This window comes from Nematolebias whitei, chromosome 4, assembly GCF_014905685.2.
Source record: "Nematolebias whitei isolate Nwh7 chromosome 4, NemWhi1, whole genome shotgun sequence".
NCBI lineage: Eukaryota > Metazoa > Chordata > Actinopteri > Cyprinodontiformes > Rivulidae > Nematolebias > Nematolebias whitei.
Genome location: NC_056501.1, coordinates 33,918,235 through 33,942,821, shown reverse-complemented (window position 1 = coordinate 33,942,821; position 24,587 = coordinate 33,918,235). Strand labels below are relative to the sequence as shown.

The following is a 24,587-nucleotide window of genomic DNA, read 5'->3' as shown; positions in this document are numbered from 1 at the left end:
CTTGAATTTTATTGAACTTGGATTGAGATGACGCCATGCGGCAACTAGATTTTGTTCATTGCAAAAGTTGTTGAATGTTGTGTTTGGGTAAGCTGCGTCGTGTTTCGAGGGCCTTGTCATAAAATTCATCTTGAACCAGGTTGAGATCTCCTCCAATGATGACGTTGTTTGTTGAGCAAGTTGATTTTAGGTGATATGATTTTAGAGCTATTTCTTCTAGCAATAATTTGTTCTGGTTTGGATTATTATAACCATATATATTCACTAAAATAATTATTAGATTATTCAAACAAACAGTGAGGAATAACCAGTGACCATGTTCATCCATTTCTTTGGAAATTATTTGACCCTGGAAGTTTTTTAATGGAATAGCGACCCCTGCTGGTCTTAAGGAGCCATGACAAGTCAGCTTCATTTCCCCATTGTTTAGACCAGAAGTTGCTGTCTTCATGTTTTGAATGAGTTTCCTGTAAGAATATTATATTTGCATTTTGCCCTTTACAAAATAAAAATAAACGTTTCCTCTTAGTTAAGTCTCTTAAGCCTCTTGCATGAACAGAAATGAGTGAAAGTTCACTCTTCAAGTTAAATAGAAAATAAAAAAAAATCTAAACATAACTTGGACAGGTGTTACCTGAGGGGGAAAAAAACAAACAAACTGAGCTGTAGCAAAACTCATGGAACAATAAGATTACCTGAGCTCAGAAATGGCATGTAGATCTACTGTACAAATATCTAAGGAGTAACTTGTCCATTGATAAAGGATGTGGGCCTTTGAACACGGCCTTCATCCCAGCTTTCCGAGCTTTGTCCACTTTGGGTCACACAGCTAGTCGTGCTTCCTGGTCTTTGGTGAGGTCCTCAGCGAATCGGATGTTGAGCTCTCTGCAGGTGGGGTGTTGTTTTGTGGATCTCCAAAGTTCATCTCTGAAGCTTCGACCTGTGAACTGTACAATAATCTGTCGTGGGCGGTTGGTGTTGTTTGGGCCCAGGCGGTGCACAGTGTCGAGAATCATGTCTGTCTTCTCTTTCCATTGTGGCATGATCTGCGACTTTCTGTTTGATGTCTTAATTTTGTTCCTCTTTTAAGCCGTTGATGCGCAGATTCCATCTTCTTTTATAGCGCTCCGACTCTGCCGCTTTTCTTTTAATATCCTAGATTTCCTTTGTCAGCTCCGTGTTTGTAGCTTTAAGTCGTGTCATCTCGTTTTCTATCTTTTTGTTTTTAGTTTTACACTCCTGGATTTCAGAGCTGTTATAACCCACCGTCTTGATGATATTAGCAGTGGAGTGCGTGCTCTGTTTCATTTCTTCTCTCATTTCCTTCATTTCTTCACCAAACTTGGACTTCATTTGCTGAAGACTTTCAACTGCTGCTAGGAGCACGGCGTAAGAGGCATTTGAACCAACCTCCTCGTCTCCCTTTGTCTTCTTGTGTGGTACTGGGGTCTTACACGGTGATGTTAAGGCATTTTTGGTTCCTTTGGCGTCAGTTTCCATATTTTGTGCTCGGCAGTAGTTGTGTGCTAGCAGAGCTGTGTTAGCAGTGCTGTTAGCTTTGCTAGTAGCCATTATCGCCATTGTTTTCTTTTGCCCGTTGTTATTTCTCACATTTACGTTGGGCGGTCTTTTTAATTTCGGATTGATCCTCCTTTACTTGTAATGAGTCAGAACATCACAGTTTTTCAAATTACATATTTTTTTTCGAGTTTTGTTACGTGGAGGTCTTCACAGCGCAGCCGCTCTCTCCGCCATTTTGCCGGAAGTCCTGGTGCGTTGGATCGTGAGTCGAGCTATTAAATGGAAAGCCTCAGTGCTTCATGAAGCTTCATCTCACCATCACTAATAAAGACCAAGAACAGAATCAATGCTTCAGCAAAGAATAGAGCTTGACTGCAGCCTTAAGCAGAGCTGGAACTCATCAGGCAGATGACCGACAGCTGGTGGTAATTAGCGGCCATCTTGGAGCTGCAGCAAGTGTCACTCTTACAGTTAAGAAATAAATAGTATTAAATTTAAATGATTCAGTTTTAGCAAATCATTTAAGGAAATGAGGTAAACTTGTCCTCTAGTAGTCTAACAAAGCCTATAGCAGAATAACAAGTCAACCCTAACTATAGGATTTATCAAAAAGGAAAGTCGTCAGCCCAGTCTTAAAACTGGACAATGTGTCAGCCTCACGGACAGAACTAGAAGTTGGTTCCACAAGAGAGGAGCCTGATAACTGAAAGATCTTCCTCCCATTTTGCTTTTGGAAACTCTAGGAACCGGGAGTAAACCTGCAGTCTGAGAGCAAAGTGCTCTGTTTGGAAAATATGGAACAATACGATCTTAAATATAAGATGGAGCTAGGTTGTTGAGAGCTTTGTAGGTTAGAAGTAAGATTTTGAATTATATTCTGGATTTGACAGGGAGCCACTGGAAAGAAACTAAAACTGGAGACAGATGATCTCTCCTACAAACTCCAGTTAAGACTCTGGCAGCAGCATTTTGGATCAACAAAAACTTTTTAAATAATTATTTGGACACCCAGATAACAAACCATTACAATAGTCCAGTCTAGACGTGACAAATGCATGAACCAGTTTTTCTGCATCATTTTTAGATAAGATGTTTCTAATTTTAGTGATATAACGCAGGTGGAAGAAGGTAGTTCTAGTAACATTTTTAATGTGGGGGAAAAAGACCGCACTTGGACTCTGCCAAGGTTGCCCTTTGTCACCGATTCTGTTCATAACTTTTATGGACAGAATTTCTAGGCGCAGCCAAGGTGTTGAGGGGATCCGTTTTGGTCGCCTTAGGATTGCGTCTCTGCTTTTTGCAGATGGTGTGGTCCTATTGGCTTCATCAGATCGTGATCTACAGCTTTCGCTGGAGCGGTTCGCAGCCAAATGCGACGCGGCCGGGATGAAGATCAGTTCCTCCAAATCCGAGGCCATGGTCTTGAGCCGGAAAAGGGTAGAGTGCCCTTTCTGGGTCAGGGAGGAGGTCCTACCCCAAGTGGAGGAGTTCAAGTATCTTGGGGTCTTGTTCACGAATGAGGGAAAAATGGAGCATGAGATCGATAGGCGGATAGGTGCAGCATCTGCAGTGAAGCGGGTGCTGTACAGGTCTGTCGTGGTGAAGAGATAGCTGAGTCAAAAGGCGAAGCTCTCAATTTACCGATCGATCTACGTTCCCACCCTCATCTATGGTCACGAGCTTTGGGTTGTGACCAAAAGAATGAGATCTTGGATACAAGCGGTCGAATGAGTTTTCTCCGCAGGGTGTCTGGGCTCTCCCTTAGAGACAGGGTGAGAAGCTCGATCATCCGGGAGGGACTCAGAGTAGAGCCGCTGCTTCTCCACATCGAGAGGAGCCAGTTGAGGTGGCTTGGGCATCTGTTTAGGATGCCTCCTGGACACCTCCCTGGTGAGGTGTTCTGGACACGTCCCACCGGAAGGAGGCCCAGGGGAAGACCCAGGACACGCTGGAGGGACTATGTTTCTCGGCTGGCCTGGGAACGCCTTGGGATTCTGCCGGAAGAGCTGGCCCAAGTGGCTGGGGAGAGGGAAGTCTAGGCCTCCCTACTTAGGCTGCTACCCCAGCGACCCGACCCCGGATAAGCGGAAGATAATGGATGGATGGATGGATGGATGGATGGATAAAAGACCTGTCCTGATCAAAAATAACACCAAGATTTTTAACATTAGAGCTGGAGGACAGATTAATGCTATATAAGGAGGGAGAAAGACTGAAAAATGTATTCCTAAGATGCTCAGGTCCAAAAACCAAAACCTCAGTCTTGTCTGTGTCAAAAGCAGAACATTCAGGATCATCCAGGTTATGTCTTTAAGACATGCTTGTAGTCTAAGTAGCTGATTGGATTCATTGGGTTTAATGGACAAATATAATTGTGTATCAGCATAACAATGAAAATTTATGTCACGCTGTTTAATACATTTACCTAATGGAAGCATATATAGGTAGCATGGTGGCGCAACTGGTAGAGCTGCTGCCTCTCAGCGAGAAGGTCCCTGGTTCAAACCCCGGTCCAGGAGCCTTTCTAGGTGGAGTTTGCATGTTCTCTCCGTGCATGCGTGGGTTTTCTCTGGGTTCTCCGGTTTCCTCCCACAGTCCAAAAACATGCATGTTAGGCTGATTGGTAACTCTAAATTGTCCCTAGGTGTGAGTGAGAGGTTGTTTGTCTCGTTTGTCTCTGTGTGGCCCTGTGATGGACTTGCGACCCGTCCAGGGTGTACCCCGCCCCTCGCACAGTGATTGCTGGACATGGGCACCAGCGTCCCCCCGTGACCCAAAATGGAATAAAAAAGTAAAGATAATGGATGGATGGATGGATGGATAATGGATGGATGGATGGATGGATGGATGGAAGCATATATAAGGTAAACAGTACCCATCCAAGCACGGAAACCTGAGGAACTCCATGACTAATTTTGGTGTATGATGAAGATTTGTTGTTTACATTTACAACTTGGAATCTATCAGATAAATATGATTTAAACCATTTTATAGCCGTTCCTGTAATTCCAATATCATATTCAAGTCTCTGTAATAGAATATTATGATCAACTGTATGAAATGCAGCACTGAGGTCTAACAGGACCAGTGTAGACACCTGTCCATTGTCAGAGGCCATGAGAATATCATTAGTATCTTTCACCAGTGCAGATTCCGTGCTGTGGTGAGCTCTAAACCCCGACTGAAACTCTTCTGATTATTTCTTTGCAGATGATCCCGTGACTGACCAGCAACTATTTTCTCTAGAATTTTTTAGATGAAAGTTAGATTAGATATAGGTCTATAATTGGCTAGGATTCCTGAGTCAAGGTTATGTTTTTTAAGTAAAAGTTTAATTACAGCAATTTTAAAGCTCTGTGGTACATAACCGTTTATTAGAGACAAATTAAGCAGATCCAAGATGTGGTTATTAATTACGGGAAATATGGGGATGGGGTAGAGGTAGGGCAGCCGACCTGGGACCAGAAAGTCCCAGGTTCAATCCCCAACCATTCCCACATGTTGTGATATCTGTGAGCAAGACACCTAATCCCTAATTGCGCCCCAGGCGTTTACAAAGCTGCCCACTGCTCCACCTGGATGTATCTCAGGTTGTTTTTTTTTCCTTCTTTCGGCTGCTCCCTTCTTCAGGGGTCGCCACAGCGAACTAAGTTGCACGAAGACTTGGCAGTTATTTTTTACACCAGATGCCCTTCCTGCTGCAACCACAGATCACCGAGCTACCATAGCTGTCTGTGTCACAGGTCCACCTTCTCTAGCTTCTGCGCCACCACTCCCCTCATCTCAGGTCTATATACTGTATATATTATATCTCAGGTGCGATTGGTTAAATGCAGAGAAATAATTTTGCCATTGTATGGGAACATACAGTGATGACAGTCTCAGACTTCGCCTTCTCTACTCTCTGTCCAGAATATCAGCACACGCACACACAGTCCTGCATCTCCTTCTTTCTTTCATAAAGCACAACATGCCAACTGGTAATCTGACAAGGATAGATTTACTGCCACCCAAAATAACTCTGGTCGCCCCGTCTGACCCCCACCCTCAGTCACTGAAGCTTCTTTACCTCCCTGCGTTCCAGGGCGTGGCTGGGACATACTCTGTTTTTTATTTGGGGGGAGGGGTTGGGCTGATAATTTAAGTGGACACCAGTGAGGACCTGAAGTTATTAGAAAGGGGACAAGGACGCAACAGATAAATCTTAAAGACAAAATTATGAGAGTAGGAGCCGCAGCCTTAGCTGGGGGGATTTTTGGGGTGTTAGGGACCCTGTGTTTTCTTGTAGCTTTTGCTACAGACTACTGGCTGTTAGCCAGTGACAACTGTGAGACGTACACCATTCAAACGACGCCAACATGGGACACAGATGCCAATGTTACAGAGGTAGGGCAGATAATTTACTTCACAAATTCTTTGTTTACTAACACAAATACATACTGGAAGTTTTTTTTCCTGTTACTAGTGTGAGTATTTTACATCATGACTAAACAAAAGACTCAGAGGCTGACAGCAGAAATATTTATTTGGACAGTCATAATTATAATGTTTGACATTTATCATGTTTTACATGGTTCAGATAGTCTTGAAATCTGGATCTTTCTAACTCAGAGTATTTCCATTGTAATAGGAAGAAACAAGCATTGCACTTGGGGCCAGACAATGCACAATTCAAAGATGAGCAGGTTTTTACAACACTTTTAGACGTTGTGACTGAGCAAAGTTTCTTCAGAGACTCGTGGAATTGGCTGAACAAAACATGGATTGTTATTGAAACTAAATAACACGTTGCTATCTTTTGCAATTATCCAGGCCCACAGTATGTAGAACACCTTTAAAACAAATAAAATAGCAGCACTTTTATTGTGCAAGGTCATCTGATAACTACAAAAAGACTAGTGTAGAAACTGATCCGATGTTGTGTACATGTTGGAGTGCAAAACATTCCACTTCATGTTATTTAAAGATATAATGATCTGATTTAGTGTTGATGGGAGAGCGTTAAGAGGAAGACCAAAGACTGCACATGATGTAGAGACTATATTCACTGCAACAGAGGTTCAGACAGGGGCGTCAGAAGCATTTGTAAAGTCTGTGTGTGTGCGGGGGAAGATACTGGTGGGGGTTCTGGGGGTCCTTCCCCAGAAAACTCTAAATAAAGTAGATGCCATTTCCTGCATTTTGGTACATTTCAAAGGGTTGTTAAACATCTACATTTACCTACATATGTAAACACTTGATTCAATAACTATTTTAGAGACGGATTCCTCATTCAGCTATTCCATTTATGCATCATACTGTTTTTGAATTCAAGGTTCAAGGTTCTTTATTTGTCATACACACCTCATGTGGTACATGTGGAACGAAATTATGTACAAAGGGTCCCAGTTCCATCCAACAAAATTATTAAAATGTGAAAGAAAAACAGTAATAAAATCTAAAATATGAACTAAGAAAAACATTAAACTAAAAATACACTAAGCACTAGTAGTATAAAAACAATACGCCGAACAGCAGCACGAACATGAGTCCGTGTGAGCAGATGAGTACGAAAGAACACAGCAACATGAAACAGATCAGCAGCAACATGAAACAGATCAGCAGCAACATGATGTGATTTTTCACAGTGATTATTCTGGTTAGAGATTCACGAGTCTGACAGCCTCAGGGTAGAAGCTGTTCCTCAGTCTAGTGGTTCTACACTTAATGCTCCTCAACCTCCTTCCTGAGGGGAGTGGGGCAAAAAGTGTGTGTGCTGGGTGAGTGGGGTCCTTCATGATGCAGGTGGCCCTCTTCCTGCATCTGGAGGTGTAGATGTCTGTGATGGTGGAGAGACCGATTCCAGACTTCTGTGCAGCCTTCACCACTCTCTGCAAAGCTTTTCTTTCTGCAGCTGTGCAGCCTCCATGCCACACAAACTGACTCCTATGGCTAAGATAATAAAATTAACGCGACACAATTTATCACAAACAATGGCTTTAGGGGTGCACTTCACAGTTTTTTTTATTTTTTTTATTTAGTTGTAACACATGTGCTAAGCAATGGTGACAACAAACTGCATGTTTAAAAAGAATAATATTAATTTTACCCAATGAATAGGTGCAATTTTGATAACCACCAACACTGAATTAAGGGGAGCATTTTACTGTTTCTGATTTAGTGATAGACCTACTCATTACAAAAATGACATGGTATCATTCCGCCTTCACAACACAAAGTTACATTGTGCTCAGCAATAGTGACACCAAAAAAACAACAAACAAAAAAAAAACAACACTTTTTTGTCAGTTTTATTATCCTGCATGTAATTATTAAAATAAAATAGGTTTACAGGTTCCTTCCTACCTTGGCACCCCCACAATTTCTACCTCTCCATAACTCTTATTCTCCTTTCCTTCACAATCCACTTGAAATAACATCCATCTCCTGTTTCCCCATAATTGTTTTCTTTCCACTATTCCTTCCCCATACACCGATTTTCCCTATTTTACTTTCTAAAAAACTTGTGTTACTTGGGTTCTTTCTCCCTAACAACATATTTCTCCTTCAAGATATTCACTGTAACACCATCAGCTGGACTTTTCAAATCTGAGGGCACAGACAAGACAAAACAAGTTCTTCCTTCTCAGATTAGACAAAGCTTCCAAAAATGTGCTGCCTTCTGCCATTTACAGACACGAACGACTGGCAAATCCCCTTCATGTCCACCTGATCAAGTCTATCTTGGTGCATGTGGCAGACAGCTACATTGCTCAAATGTTGCTGTTTCATGGAGGAGCCATGTCTTAAGTCTTCTTGAAGCACTAAAACTTCATTCAGCCTCAGCTGAAGAGCACGGCACAAGTAGTAGCCTGACCATTTTAAACAGTTATCTTCTCAAGTCTTAATATCGGTGTTGTCTAATGATTAACTCTCCTTATTACTCATGCTATATCGAATCCTGAGGCTGTGTGTTTCAGCCCAGGTTGCATCAAGAAGCGCAAAACAATTGCAAAATCTTTCATGCGAGTTTGCTTGTTGTGGTGACCCATGAAGCATGGATGAGCTAAAATAAGAAAAAACAACAAGAGCATCATTAGTCACAATGTATTGATTCTGACAAACTCAATATCCAAGTTTGAAACATAGCATATGACACTGACAAAAGCTGCAAAGTTTCTGAAGCTTCATGTAGGTGCAGCAGCACTTCAAATTAAATGTGTCAAGTGTACTGTATTACACAAAGACACAGTACCAGAAGCTGGAAGTTGAAGCCACAAAGGATGAGGACCCCCTGTGGCTGGCTGCAGTACAACTTTTTTTATTTTTATATCCAAGTCTTTTTATTGATTTTTTTGTTGTTGTTTGAACACACACAAAAGAGAAAAGAAATAAAATAAAATAACATAGAACAAAATTCCTTCCTCTCCTCCCACACCAGATCAGCCAAACATACATACAGTAAATGTCTTTACAGGCATTGACATGTTTCCAACTGACTGATAAACACCTGCTGAGATGAAATTTACTCTCAGTGACCGTGTAGTCATTTAATGTAAACTCAAAGGTTATTAAAAAATGGTCAGACACAACAGGACTTTGAGGAAATATTACTGTTATTAATCTCGATGCCATAGGTCAGAACTAGGTCAAGGGTGTGATGATGAGAATGAGTAGATGTGCGGACATTTTGGGTAAAACTAATTGACTCTATTAAGAATTTAAATGCAATGCTTGAAATATCACTTTCAACATCTACATGAATATTGAACCCACCCATTATTATGAATTTATCAGTATTCAATAATAAGTCAGTTAAGAATTCTGAGAATTCAGATAAAAACTAATCATAGTCGCCTGGTGGACGATATACAACAACTAGTGAGAGTGGCCATTCTGTTTTCAATTTAGGATGGGATAGACTTAGAGACAGTGATTCAAAAGTATTATAACAACTAATTGGTTTAGTATTAACTAATAGTCCCAACTGAGAAATAGAAGCTACTCCTCCACCTCAGCCAGTTGTTCTAGGGACATGAAAATTTAAATAATTAACAGGAGTGGATTCATTTATACTAACAAAATCCTCCTGTTGTAGCCAAGTTTCTGTCAGACAGAATAAATCAATAAGATGATCAGTTATCAGTTCATTAACTAACAGGGATTTAGAGGAAAGAGATCTGATGTTCAATAATCCACATTTAATGTTTTTTTTTTGAATTTTTTGTTCTGGTAAAGTAGTTGTGTTTATTTTAATAAGATTTTTATAGTTAATATTTTTAGAGCTCATTTTTGGTTTATTTTAGTTGAGCCATGTGCGAGTTGACACTGTTTCGATGGGGTTTGGGTGGGTAACAGAGAAGAAGCAGAGAAGTGTGTAAGACTACATCTCTGCTTCCTGGACTGATTCCTAGACTGGACCATTAATTTTCAACAATTTGGATGTTCAACTGAATCAACTAAGATTTTAGACAGAAGTGTTGCTCCATTTAAGGTGGGATGGATTCCATCTCTCCACATCAGACCGGGTTTTCTCCAAAATGCACTCCAGTTGTCTACAAATCCTACGTTGTTTTCAGAGCACCACCTGGACAAAAGCCAACATACGGCTAAGTATGTATTCGTTGGACAGGTTGGGGAGGGGGCCGGAGAAAACTACAGAGTCATACATAGTTTTTGCGAAGTTGCACACTGAAGCAACATTAATTTTAGTGATCTCTGATTTGCGTAGCCGAGTGTCATTTTTTCTGACGTGAATAATGATTTTATTGTATGTCGCCTTAGCTTAGGCAGGAGTTTAAGGTGAGATTCAGTGTCGCCTGCTCTAGCCCCTGAAATGCATTTCACTGTGGTATGAGTCGCAAGTACTACATTTCGAACTATGGAGCAGCCAACAACAAGAGAGTCTGCTCCTCAGCGGGCGTCTCACTAAGCACGGAAAATCGATTTGAGAGTTGAACAGGTCGGTGATTGACCGAGGGCTTAATTTGAGTATTATTTTTTTCTTTGTACTGTCACCCAGTGGGGCCGAGGTTCTGGTTTGAAATGTGGTTTTGAACGGGAGAAGAATAATTTGAGACGTGAACGTATCGGTGGTTAGCTGAGCGTTTAGTTTTAGCTTTAGGCTTACTTTGGGCCGATACCCCGCAGGCCTGTGGTTCCAGGTTGCTAAGGGGAGGAAACTGATTTGAAATGTGATTTAAAACGGAAGAAAAAAATCACATTACATTGGGATACACCCAATGTAAAGATTCACTGGGCCGACCTGAGAATGGCTGAATGGAGTTCATGTAAACGGACCAATACTGACCAGTATTATGTGGTGGATAACTGGGTAAATGCATAACTCTGTTATCCATTTGATCTGATATTTTTATCATTTTCCTCCCACAGACCAAAAACATGCATGCTAGGCTAATTGGCAACACTAATTGTCCCTCGGTGTGACTGATAGAGTGAATGGTTGTTTGTCTCATTTGTCTCTACGTGGCCCTGTGATGGACTGGAGACCTGTCCAGAGTGTGCCTCGCCTCTCTCACGGTGATTCCTGGACGTGTGCACTAGCAACCCCTGGAAAGGAAGAAGTGGGTAAAGTTAATGAATGAATGGGTGAATTATAATCACTGCTGTTCACGTGATCACATGATCTTTCATGGTGCAGTTATTTTGTGTGTTCACTTCCACCAAGCAACATAAAACACCATAAACATCTTCAAGAATCAATTCAACAAAGTTCCTCAAGACGTATAAACAGGGCTTAATTTGTAAACCAATTGAAGCCAGAACACAATTAGCCGGCGGGCCAGTGGGGAGGGGGCCCTGGGGGACGAGCATGCTCACATGAGAAGAATCTGACAAGTTGTTTAATGACATAAAATCTATTTTGTTAGCAAAGAATAGAGTCCTAACATTTATTTTATTAAATGTTCCTTCTGTATTTACAACAACATTGTGCTTTGACAAACTCATTGATAAAACTAAAACATTTTGTCAACGTGAAAGAGAAAAAGAGGGGCAGGTATGACTCTCGCTTTGAGTTATACTCTTTGTCGCATGCGTGCTGTGAGTGACAAGCGTCCAGAGCTTCTTTAAAACAGCAGCTGAGGACTGAGGAGTTATTTATTGTCTCAGCAGCAGAGGGGAGCGACACAGTTCAAGCATGGCTCCCCAAACGACAAGACAGTCATATTTATTCATAACTTTATTATTAGTAAGACTGAGAGTTGCCAGATCCAAGCCAAAAGTTGCCAGAACGCACCCTGTAAAAACAAGAGAGTTCCGTCTCAAATTAATCACTGGGTATAAACAACAAGTGTTTTCACAGACAGACACATTCCATGGTTTGATCTTCATGTAAAGATTCAGTGGATTACCGCTTTAATCTTCCAGTTTATTCTTCTATACAGAAGCAATGAAAATGTTCACAAAACACAAATCAATGGATAGATCTGTAATCCTCCTGTGAGCTCTTCCAAAACACAACAGCTGAACAAAGTCTTTCATTTTCAACAAAAAAACATGATTAAATTTGTTGTGTTGTTCGACTCTATCAATCATATATTTGACAACTGGGTGGAGAGAATTATTCCTGCATGCTCACAAAGTTTTTTTATTTTTTATGATATAGTAGAACTCAGAACAGCACTGATTATGTTCAAAGCCTATAATAAACTCCATCCAAGGTGTATACAAAAGTGGTTCAAAATTTAAGAGATAAACTATGATTTACGAAAGGATTTATTAAAATAAAACAAAAGTTAGGACAAATATTTAAAACAACTGTACTTCAGTTAGAAGGATTCAGGTGTGGAATAGTTGTCGTAAGGAGATTCAACTGTGTTTTTCACTCTTTAAATAAAAAAATGTATAAAAATCATTTACTAAACAAATATAATAAAGTTTGATAGTTTTTTTTGTTTGTTTTTTCTCCTTTTCCTTTTTTGTGTTTTGTTTTTTATGAATTTGTCTATCAATTTAGCTGAAATTCGTTGATATGTTTGAGAAAATTATACAGGAAAATATTCTGCTGCTTTGATTTTGATGTATAACAAGTGAAGTATAATAAGCTTGTGCTTCTGTCTACACTTTTTTTTCGGTCTACACTTTGCGTTTTTTGTGTTCTTAAATTTTGTTTTACAAAACTGTTTTGGTTCAGAATGTGTATGTAAATTTAGGGACAGGACTGGATTAGCCGTTGCTTCTTCCTGCTCCATTTTTGAATATTTTGGTGGAAATATTTACGTTATTTTTAATTTATGTTTTTATGGTTTTGTTTAAATTTTTAACTGTTCAAAATTGAAATAAAATGATCTACCTTTAAAAGTTTCCTGTAGGAAACTTTGCAGATCAGAAGTAATCAGAACCACTTTTGATCCTGGATCACACAGAGCTGCTTTTACAGACACGTGTTGACGATGATGACAGGAAGTAAGAATAAAACAATTAGAGTTTTACACCATGTTTCTGTGACATTATTTTTTTAGATCCCAATACAAGAAGCTGTGACTGTCTGGCCTCAGCTTCTCAATCTGCACCACGAAGGGTTTTTCTGGCGCTGTCTGTTTCAGGTGGAGCCCTCGACACATGCCATTCTGGCCACTCTCTTCAGTAAGTAGACTAATCTTTCTTGTTCTGAGGTCACAAAAATGTTGTTTTTATGTTTCTATCATGTACTTCCTGCTCACGAGTGTAATAGTTGTTTTTAGCTTTAGTTTATTTTTTCTAGTTTCTTACTATGACCACAAAACATATTTAGGTTTTGAAGATTCTTATGTGACTTTTTTAATTGTAGCAAACCAACCAGAGCAAAAGGTGTGTATTCAGGGCTACCTCTTCCCACTGCCCGTTGCAACTGGACAAGTTCCTCATCAGAAATATGATGCTACTGCAGGTAAACTACTTTCTTTTTTATCTGTACACATATGCGTTCAAAAAAAAAAAAAAAAAAAAAAATTCACTTTGTCCCTTTACAATAGTTTTTAAGCTTTTGTCTTACTGGGCTGTGATTATTGCTGATATATTGAGAATACTGTATCACGTAGTAGGGAATCTCCAAAATGGCTCTAAAAATTCACAGCCGTTCTCGTATTAATTGCTATTTTGTTGCAAGGGCAAGTAACTCAATCTCTCTCAAAAAGGTCACAGTTGTTCCAGACATCTACATGTCAGAACCTTATCAATGTTGCTTTTGCGAGTCAGAAAGTTCAAGAATTGTGAGACCACTTTAAGAGTGTTTGCAGACCAAACTATAACTGATTGGAGACTTAAAAGAGAACAAGCTGTAATCAAACTGAGACAAAGTTAAGACACTTTGTGATGAACTTTTGAGGAAGAATTAATGCATGTAATTTACAAGAATGTTCTTCAAATGTTGCTTTTTTCCCCTCAATATACTGTAAGTACTTAAACATGTCTTAAGTATGAACGCAATAAGATTCCAAGTAAAAGTTTGTATTTCATCTTGCAGGTATGAGTCTCTAATTACTTTCCATCAGTTGCAACTCATTGAGATAACTGGTTTAGAAAAGGAGGCTTGTTCACATAATTATCACTCACTGCAATGAAAGGCAGGTAACTGTGTGATTGCCTGTTCCTGTCACACACTGGTTGTTTGTTTGACGGTTAGCAAAATATTCCACAAACCATTAGACAAATTGGAAAGAAAGCTTGAGAGTCATCCTCAACACATGCTCCAAGCTCTAATGGACTGTGTTGAGATCTTTGTTTAAAACTTCATCATACAAGGCAGCGGGTGATATGTTGAAAATAATAGTTTCATTTTATAATTAGGTCTGCCGCGATAAACAATAAACAATAAATCAATTAATCACATGCTAAATGAAAATGATCGACCTCATTTTCATTTATCGGCTTTATTGTTTCGTCGAGTCTCTCTTTCTACTGAAGACACTGGATGACAAAAGGCTCAACTCCGGTGCTCTTCACTAACTCCTCCCTTTCACTTTTCTCTTTAAAATCTGTTTTAATCGTCCAAAATTGTGTTTTTGGATGGTTAAAAGCAGCTCAGCTGAGAAGCTAAGCTACGAGCTAAGCTAACAGGCCGACCTCGAGGATAAAACCTCCGTCTCACTGAAGCTCCAAAATTCACGATTGAAACCCGTGCCTTTGTGTAAAAAGTTGTTTTTCTCTGCAAAAAGAAGCTGAGAACTTGTTTACTGATTTTTTTTTTAATTAAAAGCTGTGTGTGAAAAATGCTATGCTAAAGAGCTCAGCCCACACTGAGCGTCCGCCATTTTCAAAACCGAAAAACAGGAAGGAGAGACAGCCCATGTCACGTCAAGGGGCCTCCCTCCCATTTTTCTTAAGTAGACATGCTGCTCGCTACCTCACTATCCATCCTTCAGTTCAAACAGTCTTATACTGCCATCCAGTGGTCAAAAATGTACTACACACAAAAATTAACTAACATTTCTTCTTAAATTTGAAAATAATGACTAATCACTGTCAAATTTTAAACAATATTATTGTTTATCGCAATAATTTCTGATACAATTAATCGCTCGACAAAATTTGTTATCGTGACAGGCCTACCTATAATAATTAAATAACTTTTTTTAACCAAGATCAAAGTGGATTAATGTTGCCTTTATACAACTCCAACCTCAATAATTCATGTGAATACTGTTTCATAAACATTTTAACATTGTCATCAGTTTCACACAATTTGCATCTTAATATATAATTATTTAATTATTTGAAGTTCAAATGGTAGAAGCAGCTAGTTGTGGAACTTCCGGTTCTGTCCGGGGTAGCCTACTTCCTGCAGGAACATCACAAAATTTCTGCCAAAATAAGTGTGTCATGCAAAATTATTGACCATGTAAAAGTTTACATACTTTGCATGGACTGCAATAAGATTTTAGATATTGGAGTTGTTTTCGATGGCAGCAGTTCACTTTGCCTTGGCTGCTTCGACTTGTTCATTTCTCAGTCCTGTCCGATGAAACCTCAGTTTCTTCTACCTAATCTGTTCAAAGATCGTTCTACAACAGGCATGAAGACACATTTGAATGTTCCTCTGTGGCTTTTCCTGCAGTGTTTCGGGGATTTTGGACAGTTCTTATCATTCTCGGCCTGGTTTCTGCTCTGGCGGGCGGCTTCATCCTGCTCTGTGGTGTTCCCTTCATCAGTCACAAACTTTACAAGCTGGGTGGAGCTTTCCTCATCACAGCTGGTAAATATAGACCGCTGTACTCTAGAGTTCATGTAGCGTGTGCTCATACAGTGAGAAGGAGAATGTCCGCATGCAAACAAGTGTCAGCTGTGTATTCTGGTCACATGACGACAAGCATGTTTTCTGCAGAGAGGGCAGCAGATGCCACTGTGCTGTGAACGATGACAGCAGCAGGTGTACAGTTTGCAGTAAGGATTCCTTGTAATGACCTCTGTTTATTCCCTGCAGCCTGCCTGTTCCTGCTCATGCTCCTGCTCTACATTCTGTGGGTGGAGGTGGTGGATGTGAAGCGCTACATTCTGCAGGAGAGGGGGGAACTGTGTCCAGATGCACACGTTTCTGTGCTCTATGGTCTGTCATTTATGGTGGCAGCGGCAGGCGTGCCTCTGGAGCTTGTCTCTGGTTTGGTCTTCATGCTGGTGGGCCGGGTGCTACATTCCAAGAAATGAGACGACCGTGCAGACAGCGTTACTGGAAGGGACTGTGATTCTGCACTTGGACTCTGCAGCACATTTGGAAAACGTATTGATTGTGTAGGAAGTTGTTTGTATAACTCACACTTTGTAATCATGCAACTGTGAATAAACTACATGACAGCAAAGTGTCATATAATACTACATAATGCTGGCAACACATTTTCCAGGTAGCACGGTGGCGCAGTTAGTAGAGCTGCCTCCTCTGAGTGAGCAGGTTACCCTGGTTCAAATCCTGGTCCGGGGGTCTTTCTGGGTGGAGTTTGCATGTCTCCGTGCATGCATGGATTTCCTCCCACAGACCAAAAACATGCATGTTAGACTGATTGGTAACTCTAAATTGTCTGTAGTTGTGAGTGAGAGCGTGAATTGTTATTTGTCTCGTTTGTCTTTGTGTGTTCCTGTGATGGACTGGAGACCAGTCCAGGGTGTCCCCCACCTCTCTCACAAATGGGCACCAGTGACTCAAAACAGAAGAAATGGGTACAGATAATGGATGGATGGATATTAACCTGTTGGTGGCAGTGGTGAGCGCAGGTTTGCTTCCTGGCCTTTCAGTGTGCAGTGTACATGCTCTCCCAGTGCAAATGCGAGTTTTCTCCCAGTACTCTGGTTTCTTTCCACAGACAATTTTATTATTTAAAAACTAATTTGAAAGTAAAACAATTCCTCTTGTCCTTCATGGATCATATTTAAAAAGAACCCTTCTAAAGTAACTTTTACACAAACAAAAAAAAAAAATGATGGAAAACTTTTATTTTTGCCTGAGTACTTTTACACTAGTAATTTTTTTTTGCGTAAAATGCTGACAGCGAAACTGTACTTTTACTTGAATATGTTATATTAGTACACAGCAAAAACAGGAGTGTTGATTCAACTCACAGACACATTTGACACTTTTTCTGAGTTGATATAATTCTCACAGATTCTGAGTTAAAAGTACACTTTGCAAAGTGTTAATATTTGAACTCTTTAATCGTGTTAAATATTTGACACTCTTGGTGTTGTTTTATGACACCACTTAAGTGCACTTTTAACTCAACATAGTGTAACTCCCTTTCACTGTAAATGTTAATTTTTTTTAACATGCATTGTGTTATTTTATGACATATTAAAGTGTAATTTTAAAACTAAATTTGTGTTTTTTTTTCCTTTCACTAATGTGTTAACATTCATTGTTTTATTTTACGAAACATTAAAAGTGCATTCTGTGTTTAGCCTAACGTGCAAGTCACCAAATCAGAACATTCTTGTAGTCGCCTGCAAGGCTACAGAAACACACACACTCTTACATCATACGTTCAAATGTGTTGACCAGCAACAGTGAGCAAGTTAAATAAAAAATAAATAAATTTAAAAAAAAACGTTTTTTTCTTTATATTTATTTAAAAAAAAAAAAAAAGCAACTTCCAGCAGCATAGGAATCAGCACAATAATATCAGTCACAACTTAAACATTTATCAACTACACCTGGAGTGAATCTAACTCTTCTTCTTCTTCTTCTTCTTCTTCTTCTTCTTCTTCTTCGTGTGAGAGGAGTGAGTGGAAGAGCAGAGGAGCGGAAAGAGTGAGAGTGTTCATTCTATTTTTCTGTCTTTTTTCTACTTTTTTCACTGGATGTTTATTGTTATGTTAGTTATTTAATTGTGGTTTTTGTTAGTTTAGTAGTTTAAAGGTTTTGTTTGACGAGGGTGTGGCCGTCAGGTGCACCTGGCTGGCCGGCGTCTAGACGCCATGGTGGTGGAGAGCACTGGGAGCTTCTCCACGCTGACGCGGAAAAACTGCATCAAGGTGAGTGCTGGCTCTCCGTGCAGCGTGGAGGAAGTTAAAAAAAAAAAAAAAAAGCGTGGAGGAAGTTTGTTTAGTGGTGGGGGAGGTGGTTGGACATGGGTCCATCTGTGGTTATTTTTGTTGACAAGGTGGAGAAGGCTCAACAGCTGGTCGAGGCTGGCATCTCAGTGGGTGACTTGTTTCTACAGGTGTCACCACTGGCGCTGCAGCCACTAAGGTCGTTTTCACACCAGATAGTCCGGTAGACTCGGTTCGGGACCAATATTCATGAGCTTTTGTTTACATTTGAGCTGGTGCGTTTGCATTCACACTGCACTGTGCAGTCGAGTCAACCTGTTGAACCAACCTGTTCCCCCACTCGCCTGTGGGGGCGCTGCACCAAGAACTACTGAAAGAAACGACACAAAAACCTCTGAAGACACGTCTTCTTCTTCTGTAAGTAAAAATAAAAACGAAGTGGCATCAAGTTTTAGCAGTTTTAGGGGTTATATTTTGTCATTTTTCAAAAATGGACTTGGCATGAGTAGAAGATGAGACAGAAGACCATGGAGAATATTGTTTTTTCACACAAGGCAGCTGACGGCTCCATATAAGGTCAGAGAAATGTGTGTTTGTTTACCCTGCGGAGCGGGGCCGGTCTGTTTACACTCACACTGTACTCGAACCGCGCTGGAGTTCACTTCTACCAGACCGAGACCTAGGTTTTAGCCCGGGCCAGAGTTCGCCTTTTTGTTCCGTGACAGAGTTCGATGGCGCGTTCACACCTCCCCAAACGAACCGGACTTTCTAGGAAAACGAGCTAGAGTTCGATTAAAGCGGACTAAACAGAGCTGGTGTGAATGCACCCTAAAGTTGAAAGTTATTTTCCTAACCTGAAAACGTTTTATTTCTCAGCCAGACATCACATCAGACACAAAGAAGAGTCAGGTTTTACCGATCAAGAAATCTTTAGACTAAAGAAAATAATGAACAATGTAAGAAAACAATTCTGAACAAATGATGAACACCTGCACTTTAACATTTTTTATAGTCTTTTTGTACACGCTTCTTAACCTCTCACTCACCATGGATGCTTTTGAAATGGCATCATTAAACCTCAACGGGGCCAGAGAGGCTGTGAAACGTGAACTGGTTTACCAAACCATAAACTATAAAAAAAATAGAAGTTTTATTTTTACAAGAGACACGCAGTGATTCATCCAATGAGACAGAGTGGCGCAGAGATTGGAAACCGGAGGTCATTTTTAGCCACAGCACCTCCCAGAGTGCAGGAGTGGGACTCCTTTTTTCTAAAGCTTTCACTCTGAGCAGGGCCAGATTAACACTTCACTGTACCCTGGGCAACAGTCTTCAAGGGACTCATCATCACGACCCCAGAATCACCATAATCTGTCAAAATACAGAATAAATGACAATAATATACAGTAAATATACTTAAAATTCTAACTATCAAGTGTATTTTTATGTATAGAAACTCAAAATGCTCATTGACACAAATCAAGACTGAATTAAGTTGAACGCACTTTGAACCCCACATGACACCATATGTGTACTGGTTTAGTAACGTGTTGACCACTGGTGTCAGAAGCATTTATAATGTGTGTGTGTGGGGGGACACACTGATGAGGGGGGGGGGTCTGGGGGTCCTTCCCTAGAAAATTTTGAATAAAGTAGATACCATTTCCTGCATTCTGGTGTATTTTATTAGTTGTTTAACATCTAGTTTTACCTACATAAGTAAACACTTGGAACACCTTGGGATTCCCCTGGAGGAGCTGGTCCAAGTGTCTGGGGAGAGGGAAGGCTGGGCCTCCCTACTTAGGCTGCTACCCCCACAGATGGATGGAAGTAAACACTTGATTCAGTAACTATTTTAGAGTTAATGGCACAACAAGAAGTAACCTGACCAACAGCTGATTCAATAATTAAAAATATTATACTGTATATTCAAAGGTGACGATTTGATGCCCAAATTAAGATTAAATATCTGTAACTTAGTTGACTTCAAATGTAATAAGATTATCAATGAACGTTTGTGACAAAGGATTTACTGATTATAACAAAGATTCCTTCAAGAAACCTCTCAATATAAATCATAAATCCGTAATGACTTCTGCTCATTTTAAATTTGTCAAATGGCCTAAATCTCCTAAAGTGAATGAGAATCATTTAAAATAATAAATAAGATATATCCTGTAGCCATGTTTCTGCAAAGAAGATTTAAATTTGATGTTGATTTGTGTGTAGTTTGTAAATCACAAGATGAATCCCTCGAGCATTTTTATTTTTTTATGTCAATACAAAGTGTTTGGTCAGACATCAGAAACTGGTTTAATCTCAAACTTAATAATCCTTCTTTTGATGCTGATGCCATTTTATTTTATGTGGATAATTTAAAAGCTTTCTCTGATGCCATAAATATAGTTGTACTTATAGCAAAGTACCACATTCACTGTATTAACACGAGGGATAATAAGCCTTCCTTCCTGTTTGATGAACGATTTTAAGTCGTACTATTCTTCAATAAGTAGATTAAAACTCTGCAAAACTGCTAAAATCATCTCACAACAGATACAAAGTTATTGTTTTAATTAAAACAATGTTTCTCAAGAAAAAAAAACTGATGAGCTTGTCAGCAGGTAAGGGGCGTTTACCTTTGGAACAAAATGAGGTCGTTGATTGGTCAGTTACTGACACGCCTTCTGAGTTGATTGACAGGTCGCCCCGTTTAGGATGTGATTGAAAAAAAAAAAAAAACAGAGCTGCAGCAGCTGCTCTGGGAGGAGGCAGGGATGCACAAATGCAGCAGTCTCTCTGTGCAGCGCAGTGCTCCAAGTAAAGCAGGAGATAAGATAGAGATCATGGGCCCCTGGGCAGTTGCCCAGTTGCCCATATGGTTAATCCGGCCTTGACTCCCAGCCACATAAAGGTGCAACACATTGTTCAGGGAAGGTGTCTCTTAGTCAAAGCTGGGTTTGAAAATTTTAATGTAATTAGGCCCGAGCAGCGAAGCGCTGTGAAGACCTATTGTAATCGCTCTGTTCAGGCCTGAGCTGCAATTTTTTCCGCCAAATGATTTGGCGTTTTGGGGAACATATCCCAAAAGTCACCGAAGTTGGCGGACGCATCAGGAGTAGTGAAAAATTACGTGTTTTAAGGGCGTGGCAAAAATCGCAACAGAAAAGGCTCAAGAGCGCCACCTAGAAATTTTCAAAATACCCTCCGCATTAACCTTAGTTTGTCGTAGAAACATGAAATTTGGTACGCTTGTCCAATTCCCCAAGATGCACAGAAAACCCTCTGGCACCAACATTCATTCATTCAACCTTTATTTAAACAGATAAATCACATTGAGCCTCGAAGACTCATTTACAAGTGAGACCTGTTTGGACAGACAAAAAACAGTGGTTAACTGGACACATGTAGGAAATTGGAGGCGAAAAAAAATTCCTATCAGACTTTTTTCTTGGCTGAGAAAAACCCCTAATATTGAAAAAACACTTCGCACAAACAAGCACATATTTACGTAGACATTCTGCAATAGAGCAGAGCAGGAAGAAGGAAGAGACGAGAGCGGTCAACAACGTCTACAGATGCTCTCGAGGTCACTGTAATCAGTCAATGTCCTCCGGTGAGATCCATAAACATTCTCGAGGTATGTCGAGAAATGGCCAAGAATAACCCCTGAGTATCCAAGAGTCCTGAAATGATGACAAAGTTTTTTCAGCAGGGTTTCATCTGGTTATCAGTTGGAAATTCTTCAGGGAGGGAGGTGGTGAGCGTCAGATCACATTTTCTCCAGGCGACTTTAGATAAGATGGCCTTCAAGGACACCAAGGCGACCAAAATTTAGATAAACACACAGTTGTTTTGGGGACAGGCAGAACTTAATGACATCAACCTTGAGTCTGTGTTGGTCCACTCAGTTCCAAAATGTCCAAATTAACATGGCCACACCGATGAAACATGTCTGAGTAAAAATCCCCAAGATCTGATCCATTCAGCCCAAAGCATTTGAGTCTGGGTACTCGAGACATGAAACCAAACCATCATAAAGGCAAGCAGCGTGATTGGGTCCAAATTTGCTGCTGACGACTTCCTTGATTGTAGATAAAACCAGCACCAGCTGAATCCAAAAAGCAGGAACCAATTATCAAAAATCCAATTAAATATGCGTCCTTAAAATCCACAGATGGCAGCAGAGATAGACACATCATCAAGTTTTCCAGTCGATGAGATATCCAGCTGCATACGTGCCAACAGGGTAAATCGGCTCGCCCAAAGCCTGTCTTCTCTTCGAAGAAATGTTGTAAATTGATCTAAAAAAGTTAAATCTGGTCCTCTGGACATTCAAAAAAAACAAAGCAAAACAACAAAAAAAAAAAAAAAAAAAATTGAGTTGTAAATTGAGTTGAGGGACCAACTGGTCAGAACATGTCCATAATTATGGTTCGGAAGAAATGCAAGAGAGTCTCAGAGTCTCAGAAGCAGTTTCACAGACAGACAGAGCAGCAAAGCAGAGAGGGAGGGAAGCATCCAATCTCGGCTTGAGCAAGTGGTGAAGTGTACGATAAACAGGAAGGCGGCCATTTTGGAATGCCAGCCCAATTTTCACACCTTTTTGGCGGTTTACAGCCTCCGCATTTGAACGAACTCCTCCTAGGGATTTTGCTCAATCGGTTTCAAACTTGGCCATTTTGGTCAAAAGGCACGGGGGACGCAAAGTTATCTAAACGGTTTGTTTCGGAGCATGATGAAGGGGCGGGGCCAGATCTCAAAGTTTGACATCTCGTCATGAAAAAACGAAACGCTAATAGCTCCTACACAAAAACTGTCTGAGACGTCAAACCTTCAGTGATTGATCCACATCCAGTCCCCTGCAAGACTGAATGACCAAATCATGACATCACTTAAGCCACGCCCCCTGACAACAAGAAGTATAAAGTTTTATGTTGAACGATCCCTAGCTGACCCATTACCTGATCAGCATGATAGTGTGTCCAGTGACCGAAGACATGTTGGTGGAATTTGTTTTCAGCACTGACAGTTTTGGATGGAGCATGTGGGCGGCGCAGCGTGGCGAAGTAAGACGTAACGCAGTCGCCATATGTTTGGCTCTAAATTCCACAGTTTTGAACCGAGGTGCACAAAAATCAATATGATGGATCATTATCCACCCCTTGAACAGGAAGCCATGATAAGTGGACAATAGCCTCCACAGCGCCCCCTAGAATATTTTAAAACCTCAGCCCCAAGCCATTTTTGGACTGATAATTCTGAAACTTGGTGAATATCTGTATCTTGTCAGGATCTATGAAAAAGTCTTTTGGAGCCCTGGTCCAAACTCAACAGGAAGTCGGCCATTTTGGGTCAAAGGGTCAATTTTGGGCGTTTCTAATGGCATATTTTAACAAACTCATCCTAGGGATTTTGATGGAATGCCTTCAAACTTGGTTAATATGCCCATAACACATTGGAGAGTGAAAGTTATCAAAAGCTTGCTTTTCATATATGTTAAAGGGGCGTGGCCAGGCCTCAAAGTTGAGCTTCATGCTTAGATTAACAATTTATAAAAAATCCAAACTTGCGTACTCAATTTCATAAAAAGAGGAACTTATTGTTTTCTTATGTTGTATATTCAGTCCACCCTGGAAATGAATGTTAAAAACTAATTTAAAGCCCCATATTAATGGCATTCATCCTACAATGAGTGTATGTAAACCTTTTACCACAGTTGTACAATAAAACAACAAAAAGAACAAAAAAACAACAACCTTGGAACAAATTACTGCATTAAGTTGTGTTTTTAATATTATTATATTTGTTGTTGTTATTATTTAGCACTGAAAATATATATTTTTATTCACTTACTCTTATGATCTACTCATAGTTTGATGAACTCAATAAACAAATGCAGCCAGTGGAGGGCGCTCCATGTCAATTTATAGAAGTACTTCCTGCTTGCAGAAGGATGCTACAAAGAAGAAATACATGCATCAGTTAGTTGAAAGTGGAGGACCTATAAGGGAAGGATGGATACAGAAAGAGAAGTAATTACGAAGCTGAACTCTACTTTGGTTTGTTCAGTGACTGTAGCTCATCCTAATCACTGTTAATGAACTCCTCTGTCATCACAACAATAGAAACTCTCTCGCTCCATTTAAAGAAGACAATTGTGGTCACCATGTGGCAGCAGTTATGGTTATTAATGGCCAACATTGGGTATATCATGTGAATAATGTCATGATAACGTAACATTAGGTCAGACAGTCTGGTCCTAAGTGTGTGCGTATTTCTTACGTGACTTGTGTTAACGAGGTTTCGGCACAACGGCAGGTTGGGAGGTAGAAGCATCCACACACATGATCTGACAACATGAAGAAGCAAGATTCATTCTCACGATGCAGGAAGAATTAACCCCATGCCGACCCCTCACCCCTTCATCCTTCAGGGTACTGGACTGAACTGGCGGGCTCTAAACCAGTCAAAGGGGAATACGCTCAACACTTTCCTTCCATCTGACCACACCAAGCAACTCAGCGAGTGAGCCGATTACCTGCTCTGTGTGTACTGGTGTGAGCCCCAGTCCACCCGGACCAGCTTCTTTCAGATAAAGGCATTTTCTGCTG

The 24,587-nt window shown here is 40.3% G+C and overlaps 1 protein-coding gene across 1 annotated transcript; it reads left to right on the top strand.

Moving 5' to 3' along the window:
- The first annotated feature begins 5,697 nt into the window (after positions 1 to 5,697).
- LOC119409128 (transmembrane protein 182-like) lies at positions 5,698 to 16,340 on the top strand. The gene is made up of 5 exons (XM_037675994.1): positions 5,698 to 5,907; positions 12,984 to 13,107; positions 13,292 to 13,390; positions 15,557 to 15,694; positions 15,923 to 16,340. Exons 1-5 carry the CDS (start codon positions 5,740 to 5,742, stop codon positions 16,141 to 16,143), a joined length of 750 nt encoding a protein of 249 aa, XP_037531922.1. The 5' UTR covers positions 5,698 to 5,739; the 3' UTR covers positions 16,144 to 16,340.
- Positions 16,341 to 24,587: the final 8,247 nt, after the last annotated feature.

Coding starts and splice junctions, on each gene's coding strand:
- LOC119409128 (XM_037675994.1), top strand. CDS start 5,740: ATGAGAGTAGGAGCCGCAGCCTTAGCTGGGGGGATTTTTGGGGTGTTA. Junction 13,108..13,291: donor CATTCTGGCCACTCTCTTCA/GTAAGTAGACTA, acceptor TTTTAATTGTAG/CAAACCAACCAGAGCAAAAG. Junction 13,391..15,556: donor GAAATATGATGCTACTGCAG/GTAAACTACTTT, acceptor CTTTTCCTGCAG/TGTTTCGGGGATTTTGGACA.